General features: G+C 41.3%; 1 protein-coding gene across 1 annotated transcript in view; it reads left to right on the plus strand.

The window, feature by feature from the left end:
* Positions 1 to 4,239: 4,239 nt before the first annotated feature.
* The window catches only part of LOC307041542 (protein FAM107B-like), a 22,079-nt gene continuing 16,318 nt past the window's right edge, over positions 4,240 to 10,000 (plus strand). The window contains exon 1 of the mRNA XM_079685012.1: positions 4,240 to 4,328. Coding sequence (XP_079541138.1) covers positions 4,289 to 4,328 — 40 coding nt within the window. The 5' untranslated portion in view covers positions 4,240 to 4,288. The remainder of the gene's footprint in view (positions 4,329 to 10,000) is intronic.

Genomic DNA, 10,000 nt, shown 5'->3' on the forward strand with positions numbered 1-10,000 from the left:
GGACTATTTATTCTACATCACTACGGGACTGTTTATTCTACTTCACTAAAGCACTGTTTATTCAACGTCACTACGGGACTGTTTATTCTACGTCACTACGGGACTTTTTATTCTACGTCACTACGGGACTGTTTATTCTACGTCACTACGGGACTGTTTATTCTACGTCACTACAGGACTGTTTATTCTACGTCACTACGGGACATTTTATTCTACGTAACTACGGGACTGTTTATTGAACGTCACTATGGGACTGTTTATTCTACGTCACTACGGGACTGTTTATTCTACGTCACTATGGGACTGTTAATTCTACGTCACTACAGGACTTTTTATTCTACGTCACTACGGGACTGTTTATTCAACGTCACTACGGGACTGTTTAATCAACGTCACTACGGGACTGTTTATTCTACGTCACTACGGGACTTTTTATTCTACGTCACTACAGGACTGTTTATTCTACGTCACTACAGTACTGTTTAATCCACGTTGGTAAAATAACTTGATATTATTACTCATTATTTTCTGTTTGTTCTTCTGTGTTTCCCAGAAGGCCTACAACATCAGACAGGAGCCTCGGGGGAAACACCCCAACGGAAAAGGTACGTTTGTCCCTCTGTGGCTACCGTTGGACAGCAGAGGTGCACTCTGGGAGTCTGAGTTCTCTCTGAGTCAAAACTTGACAACGTGGTACTACTACTTGTATTGTATTCTACAGTCCAAAGAGAGAACATCAGAATAAAACACTGAATCCGTCAAAGAATATTTTTAGGCAGAAAACATTCAGTAAACTGCAGTTCATCACTCTTTAAAGTAGAGACACTACGTACTGATACACACCTGAACATCAGCAGGAGAGGACTCTTTAAAGTACAGACACTACGTACTGATACACACCTGAACATCAGCAGGAGAGGACTCTTTAAAGTAGAGACACTACAAACTGATATACACCTGAACATCAGCAGGAGAGGACTCTTTAAAGTACAGACACTACATACTGATATACACCTGAACATCAGCAGGAGAGGACTCTTTAAAGTACAGACACTACACACTGATATACACCTGAACATCAGCAGGAGAGGACTCTTTAAAGTAGAGACACTACATACTGATATACACCTGAACATCAGCAGGAGAGGACTCTTTAAAGTAGAGACACTACATACTGATATACACCTGAACATCAGCAGGAGAGGACTCTTTAAAGTAGAGACATACTGATATACACCTGAACATCAGCAGGAGAGGACTCTTTAAAGTAGAGACACTACATACTGATATACACCTGAACATCAGCAGGAGAGGACTCTTTAAAGTACAGACACTACATACTGATATACACCTGAGCATCAGCAGGAGAGGACTCTTTAAAGTACAGACACTACATACTGATATACACCTGAACATCAGCAGGAGAGGACTCTTTAAAGTACAGACACTACATACTGATATACACCTGAACATCAGCAGGAGAGGACTCTTTAAAGTAGAGACACTACATACTGATATACACCTGAACATCAGCAGGAGAGGACTCTTTAAAGTAGAGACACTACAAACTGATATACACCTGAACATCAGCAGGAGAGGACTCTTTAAAGTAGAGACACTACATACTGATATACACCTGAACATCAGCAGGAGAGGACTCTTTAAAGTAGAGACACTACATACTGATATACACCTTAACATCAGCAGGAGAGGACTCTTTAAAGTACAGACACTACACACTGATATACACCTGAACATCAGCAGGAGAGGACTCTTTAAAGTAGAGACACTACATACTGATATACACCTGAACATCAGCAGGAGAGGACTCTTTAAAGTAGAGACACTACATACTGATATACACCTGAACATCAGCAGGAGAGGACTCTTTAAAGTAGAGACACTACATACTGATATACACCTGAACATCAGCAGGAGAGGACTCTTTAAAGTAGAGACATACTGATATACACCTGAACATCAGCAGGAGAGGACTCTTTAAAGTAGAGACACTACATACTGATATACACCTGAACATCAGCAGGAGAGGACTCTTTAAAGTACAGACACTACATACTGATATACACCTGAGCATCAGCAGGAGAGGACTCTTTAAAGTACAGACACTACATACTGATATACACCTGAACATCAGCAGGAGAGGACTCTTTAAAGTACAGACACTACATACTGATATACACCTGAACATCAGCAGGAGAGGACTCTTTAAAGTAGAGACACTACATACTGATATACACCTGAACATCAGCAGGAGAGGACTCTTTAAAGTAGAGACACTACAAACTGATATACACCTGAACATCAGCAGGAGAGGACTCTTTAAAGTAGAGACACTACATACTGATATACACCTGAACATCAGCAGGAGAGGACTCTTTAAAGTAGAGACACTACATACTGATATACACCTTAACATCAGCAGGAGAGGACTCTTTAAAGTACAGACACTACACACTGATATACACCTGAACATCAGCAGGAGAGGACTCTTTAAAGTAGAGACACTACATACTGATATACACCTGAACATCAGCAGGAGAGGACTCTTTAAAGTAGAGACACTACATACTGATATACACCTGAACATCAGCAGGAGAGGACTCTTTAAAGTAGAGACACTACATACTGATATACACCTGAACATCAGCAGGAGAGGACTCTTTAAAGTAGAGACATACTGATATACACCTGAACATCAGCAGGAGAGGACTCTTTAAAGTAGAGACACTACATACTGATATACACCTGAACATCAGCAGGAGAGGACTCTTTAAAGTAGAGACACTACATACTGATATACACCTGAACATCAGCAGGAGAGGACTCTTTAAAGTAGAGACACTACATACTGATATACAACTGAACATCAGCAGGAGAGGACTCTTTAAAGTAGAGACACTACATACTGATATACAACTGAACATCAGCAGCAGAGGACTCTTTAAAGTAGAGACACTACATACTGATATACACCTGAACATCAGCAGGTGAGGACTCTTTAAAGTAGAGACACTAGATACTGATATACACCTGAACATCAGCAGGAGAGGACTCTTTAAAGTAGAGACACTACATACTGATATACACCTGAACATCAGCAGGAGAGGACTCTTTAAAGTAGAGACACTACATACTGATATACACCTGAACATCAGCTGGAGAGGACTCTTTAAAGTAGAGACACTACATACTGATATACACCTGAACATCAGCAGGAGAGGACTCTTTAAAGTAGAGACACTACATACTGATATACACCTGAACATCAGCAGGAGAGGACTCTTTAAAGTAGAGACACTACATACTGATATACACCTGAACATCAGCAGCAGAGGACTCTTTAAAGTAGAGACACTACATACTGATATACACCTGAACATCAGCAGGTGAGGACTCTTTAAAGTAGAGACACTAGATACTGATATACACCTAAACATCAGCAGGAGAGGACTCTTTAAAGTAGAGACACTACATACTGATATACACCTGAACATCAGCAGGAGAGGACTCTTTAAAGTAGAGACACTACATACTGATATACACCTGAACATCAGCTGGAGAGGACTCTTTAAAGTAGAGACACTACATACTGATATACACCTGAACATCAGCAGGAGAGGACTCTTTAAAGTAGAGACACTACATACTGATATACACCTGAACATCAGCAGGTGAGGACTCTTTAAAGTAGAGACACTACATACTGATATACACCTGAACATCAGCAGGAGAGGACTCTTTAAAGTAGAGACACTACATACTGATATACACCTGAACATCAGCAGGAGAGGACTCTTTAAAGTAGAGACACTACATACTGATATACACCTGAACATCAGCAGGAGAGGACTCTTTAAAGTAGAGACACTACATACTGATATACACCTGAACATCAGCAGGAGAGGACTCTTTAAAGTAGAGACACTACATACTGATATACACCTGAACATCAGCAGGAGAGGACTCTTTATTGTTTGGAAATCGTACACAACGTATATAGACTAGGGCGAAACATAACAAACATATGCTGGTGCATTCTGGGAAATGTAGTCTCCAGATGAAGAATGTATCGGCTGAAGCGATCAGGTTTTTATTTCAAACAGCGTGGGAAAGGCTGAGAGTAGGTTAGACACAAAGAGGAGGAGGAAGAGCTCCTGCAGAGAGGAGGAGGAGGAGGAGGAGGAGGAGGAGGAGGAGGAGGAGGAGGAGGAGCTCCAGCAGAGAGGAAGGATTCAGGCTGTGCAGGTCTTTATTTCTCTCTGGACAGATGGAGGGTCTGAGCTCCGGGGAGCGGATGGTGAAGTCCGGTAAGAGAAGAGGAGGAGGAGGAGGAGGAGGAGGAGGAGGAGGAGGAGGAGGAGGAGGAGGAGGAAGAGGAGAGGAGGAGGAGAGCTCCCTGCAGCTCCTCCTGCAGGACTTCTGTCCAAATACTTTATAAAAAGACTTGAAATTAGTTATTTTAACTTTTTTTTTTTATAGGAAGTCAAATAAACTATAATTTTGCAAAAGAAAAAGTAAAAAAATGAAAATACAGCTGTTTTCGTTATATTTAAAATAACTTATTTATATATTAAGGAACAAATGACTTTCAACATATTTAATATGACTTTTGTTTTTCTGCTACTAATTGAATTTGAATGCAGACTGAGTGAAACAGAGAACCAAAGGGAAAGAGGGGAAGCAGAGGTGAGGCGCACAGTGTTCTGTGTTTATATAAGTATTCAGACCTTTCCTGAACTAAAAGTATTCAAACAAGAACTTTCAAAACACTGTTCAAGGTCAACCTGTATCTTCTTCTGTAAAAGCCAAACACTGAAATCTGATTTATAAAGTGTTTGATGAGGATATTCTGCTTCCCTCAGTTACATCTGATGAATGATTAAAGTGTTGAGTCATGTGTTGGAGAGCAGCGTGAGGAGCGTAGGATGATGAAGATGAAGATGTCGGCAGAAAATCCTGATATGAGTGGGAGGACCAACTCACTGTGCTCAGATTGTTATGCAATAAGAAGGAGAAGAATGAAAGCAATCTGGAGTAATGAAGACTAGGGTTTTAGTCCTGGTTTAGTCCAGTACTCTGGTCTTTAGTCCTGGTTTAGTCCAGTACTCTGTGGTCTTTAGTCCTGGTTTAGTCCAGTACTCTGTGGTCTTTAGTCCTGGTTTAGTCCAGTACTCTGGTCTTTAGTCCTGGTTTAGTCCAGTACTCTGTGGTCTTTAGTCCTGGTTTAGTCCAGTACTCTGTGGTCTTTAGTCCTGGTTTAGTCCAGTACTCTGTGGTCTTTAGTCCTGGTTTAGTCCAGTACTCTGTGGTCTTTAGTCCTGGTTTAGTCCAGTACTCTGTGGTCTTTAGTCCTGGTTTAGTCCAGTACTCTGTGGTCTTTAGTCCTGGTTTAGTCCAGTACTCTGTGGTCTTTAGTCCTGGTTTAGTCCAGTACTCTGTGGTCTTTAGTCCTGGTTTAGTCCAGTACTCTGGTCTTTAGTCCTGGTTTAGTCCAGTACTCTGGTCTTTAGTCCTGGTTTAGTCCAGTACTCTGGTCTTTAGTCCTGGTTTAGTCCAGTACTCTGGACTTTAGTCCTGGTTTAGTCCAGTACTCTGGTCTTTAGTCCTGGTTTAGTCCAGTACTCTGGTCTTTAGTCCTGGTTTAGTCCAGTACTCTGGTCTTTAGTCCTGGTTTAGTCCAGTACTCTGGTCTTTAGTCCTGGTTTAGTCCAGTACTCTGGTCTTTAGTCCTGGTTGAGTCCAGTACTCTGGTCTTTAGTCCTGGTTTAGTCCAGTACTCTGGTCTTTAGTCCTGGTTGAGTCCAGTACTCTGGTCTTTAGTCCTGGTTTAGTCCAGTACTCTGGTCTTTAGTCCTGGTTTAGTCCAGTACTCTGGTCTTTAGTCCTGGTTTAGTCCAGTACTCTGGTCTTTAGTCCTGGTTTAGTCCAGTACTCTGGTCTTTAGTCCTGGTTTAGTCCAGTACTCTGGTCTTTAGTCCTGGTTTAGTCCAGTACTCTGTGGTCTTTAGTCCTGGTTTAGTCCAGTACTCTGGTCTTTAGTCCTGGTTTAGTCCAGTACTCTGGTCTTTAGTCCTGGTTTAGTCCAGTACTCTGGTCTTTAGTCCTGGTTGAGTCCAGTACTCTGGTCTTTAGTCCTGGTTGAGTCCAGTACTCTGGTCTTTAGTCCTGGTTGAGTCCAGTACTCTGGTCTTTAGTCCTGGTTTAGTCCAGTACTCTGGTCTTTAGTCCTGGTTGAGTGTGATATCCTCAGGTGTTTTAGTCCTGATGATAGAAGCAGGTAGAGCGGATGGTATCAGCACGGTTCAGTCTATCTCTTGCAACACGCGGCTGACCTGCAGTTTGTTTGAGAGGAACCAGACTTTAACCTGCTGAGTTTGAACAGTTATCTCTGTGTGGTCAATCTACAAATCATTAAGTCTGTCAAATATTAAAAACAACAGTCCCCAATGGCTCTTTGATTCAGCCACCATTATTACTGTCTTATTGTTGTTGGGCCTTGTCGACTAAACGTGGATTTGCATGTGGATTAAAATGTAGAAGTGCAAACCTTTACAGTTTATATATTATAAATGCATGTATCTTAATCAGATTAGACAAGTCCCCACAGAGTACCCACAATGCTTTGGCGCAGCAGATTTTGATACATGAATGAATCCTAAATGGTTTCTGGGGGATACAGTCAATTGACAGGCTGTGTGTAAAACGGGTGTTAGATGGGTCTGACATGGTTTTATTAGGGCTGTAATAACAGTGTAAACTGGGTGGAATGCGAGGTGTGTATTCATGTGTAATGTGGGTGTGATAGAAGTTTAATACAGGTATAATAATGGTCTAACATGGGTCTTATAACAGTATAACTTAGGTATAATAGTAGTGTAACATGGATAGAGTAAGGCTGTTATAGGGTGTAATCACAGTATCATATGGGTGTAATGTAGAAAATAGATATCAATGAATTTCCCACTACATGTTAGTGATTGGCCGTTAAAGGGTTAAAGAGGAGAGACATTATGTTCTGATATTCCTGAGCAACATGATCCATGCAGCCCGACGCTCTGCAGGGAAACCAGAAAACGAGACGTCGATGAACTCCAGAGGCTCCGTGCTGTCTCAGATCAATACCAACGCAGAACCTCCTGTATTCAACTCTCAACTCTAATTGCTGTAAGTGTCAGCCAATGAGAGAGATTCCCTCAGTCAGATGTGAAGCCCAACACAGTTTCATTCTTCACTATATTTGGATGTTACATGGCTTAGTTGAATAGTTGATTCTGATTGGTCAATTTGGACATTTCAGAGGTTGTTAATACTCACTAACTGACCGTTGCTAGGGAAAATAATGACTGTTACTAAGGAGGATTAAAGGAAACGGAATATGCTGTGGAGAGAGCTGCCATGGCCGTATCTACCATTGAGGTCACCGAGGTCCGGACCTCTGTAATATAATATTACAGAGGTCTTTTCACAAGTTTTGTTCTAACAAAGATTGTGAAATAACTGCAATAAACGGGTTCTTTGTAGTACTTCCATTTACTGACCATGGGGGCGCTGCATAACTACGCAGCCTCGATTAAAGCAAACAGAAGAAGACAACATGTATCAACGGTATCAACGAACCACCGCAGCTCGGGCTTGTATCGTTGCAGCGGAGGAGTGATGAGGTATCTAGAGATCTGAGTCCAGCGGGCTGCTTGCGTTTCTGTTCCTCCCAGGAGATCGTGAATAAACTAGCTAGAGAGCTAAAGTGAATTACATCCATCCAATGTCAGAAGGATTACCTTTTAACAAACGTTGTAATTATTTTCTTTCATTTCAATTTGAGTAAAACATTGGAGATATAACATTGTATTGTTTTCTTTTTACACTGACTCAGATATAATGAAAAGACTACGTCAGTCGAAGCTCAGCTTTGGCAAGGAAGAGACAGGACAGGCAGAGAGAGAGAGAGAGAGAGAGAGAGAGAGAGAGAGAGAGAGAGAGAGAAAGTGATGGAAGTCAGGGAGGAACTGCAGGTACAGTCACACAAAATAATGTAGGCTTAATAACCCCATCTATCTATCTATCCATCTATCTATCTATCTATCTATCTATCTATCTATCTATCTATCTATCCATCTCTCTATCCATCTATCTATCTATCTATCTATCTATCTATCTATCCATCTATCTATCTATCTATCTATCCATCTCTCTATCCATCTATCTATCTATCTATCTATCCATCTATCTATCTATCTATCTATCTATCTATCTATCTATCTATCTATCTATCTATCTATCTATCTATCTATCTATCTATCTATCTATCTATCTATCCATCTATCTATCTATCTATCCATCTCTCTATCCATCTATCTATCTATCTATCTATCTATCCATCTATCTATCTATCTATCTATCTATCTATCTATCTATCTATCTATCTATCTATAACAATAGTCTTAATTTATAGACAATAGGCATAATTTTAAAGCAACATATATCTATTGCAGTTATGATGTCATAATAACATACAATTGTATAAAACACAATTTGCTTACATCTTTGTTCTCTTTTGAGAACCAAACAAAACAGATTTAAATTAAAAAAAGAATGCAAACAAACAAGTGAAATGAACTAAATTGCTGAATTGCTTTTAATTCACTGGCGGGAGCGACAAGTGAGGAGGAGCAAAAAGTGAACAACGAGCGAGAGATTGAACAAAGAGAAAGAGTAGAGGACAGAGAGAGTAATGGAAGAGATGGAAGAGAGGGTGCAGGTTATGGAAAGGAGAGAGACATGGAAATGGAGACTGAGGGAAATAGCACAGGAGACACAAGGGGACAAGAGAGACCAAATACCAATACTAGAGTAGACCAGGCCGGAAGAGAGGTGGGAGGAATAGATGAGAGAGAGATGAGGGGTGAGAGAGAGATGAGGGGTGAGAGAGAGATGAGGGGTGAGAGAGAGATGAGGGGTGAGAGAGAGATGAGGGGTGAGAGAGAGATGAGGGGTGAGAGAGAGATGAGGGGTGAGAGAGAGATGAGGGGTGAGAGAGAGATGAGGGGTGAGAGAGAGATGAGGGGTGAGAGAGAGATGAGGGGTGAGAGAGAGATGAGGGGTGAGAGAGAGATGAGGGGTGAGAGAGCTGATAACGGTCAAAGAGAGACTACATGAATTTGATCCAGCCAAGTATAAAAATAAAGCACTAACTGATGAAGAAAGAAGTGGTTCAAACATGAACATAATTACCCCAAAACAAAGTTTGGTGAAAAGCAACTACGCTATAACATGAAGTGGGAGGAGAAATATCCTTGGCTAAGATATTCTGTTTCAGAAGATTCCACCTATTGTTCCATTTGTATGTCATTTAGTAAAAAACTAAAAAACACAATCTTCATAAATGACGGATTTCGAGAGTGGAAAAATGCCATTGGAAGCGGGGCATCATTTCTAACCACAGATGTCATCCAGCACACCTACATGCCTCGGAGCTGGCTGAACATGTTCTGTCAGTAGCCCGAGGGCAACAGAAAAGCATTGATTCTGTTCTGAGTGATGAGAAGGTTGGAATGAATCGCAAAGCTCTACTTTCCATTATTGATGTTGTCAACTGTCAATCAACTGATTCTTAAGCATTACACTTTCAACAATAATTTATATTGCAGCCCACTGACTTGGTTTGAAATCAATATATTATCCAATTTCAGATCCCCCACAGGACTTAAACAGCACCTCACTAGATCATGAAAATCCCCCAAAAAAACGAACCCCCCTTTAAGGTTTGGACCTCGGTATTTAGGAAATCCTAGATACGGCCCTGCATGTGTTGGATGGAGTGATCCAGGTCTCAGTGAGAGCAAGGAAATCCAGAGACTGCAGGGAAGCCAGAGATGAAGTCAGCCTTAGGAACAGCTGACTGGCAGTTCCACAGGCCCCCTGAAACTAGATGTTGGATCTCAGTGGAGCATGTGGGATAGACCAGAGCAGGCCGGTTATA

Source organism: Notothenia rossii (genome assembly GCF_949606895.1).
Source record: "Notothenia rossii genome assembly, chromosome: 5".
NCBI classification, from domain to species: Eukaryota; Metazoa; Chordata; class Actinopteri; order Perciformes; family Nototheniidae; genus Notothenia; species Notothenia rossii.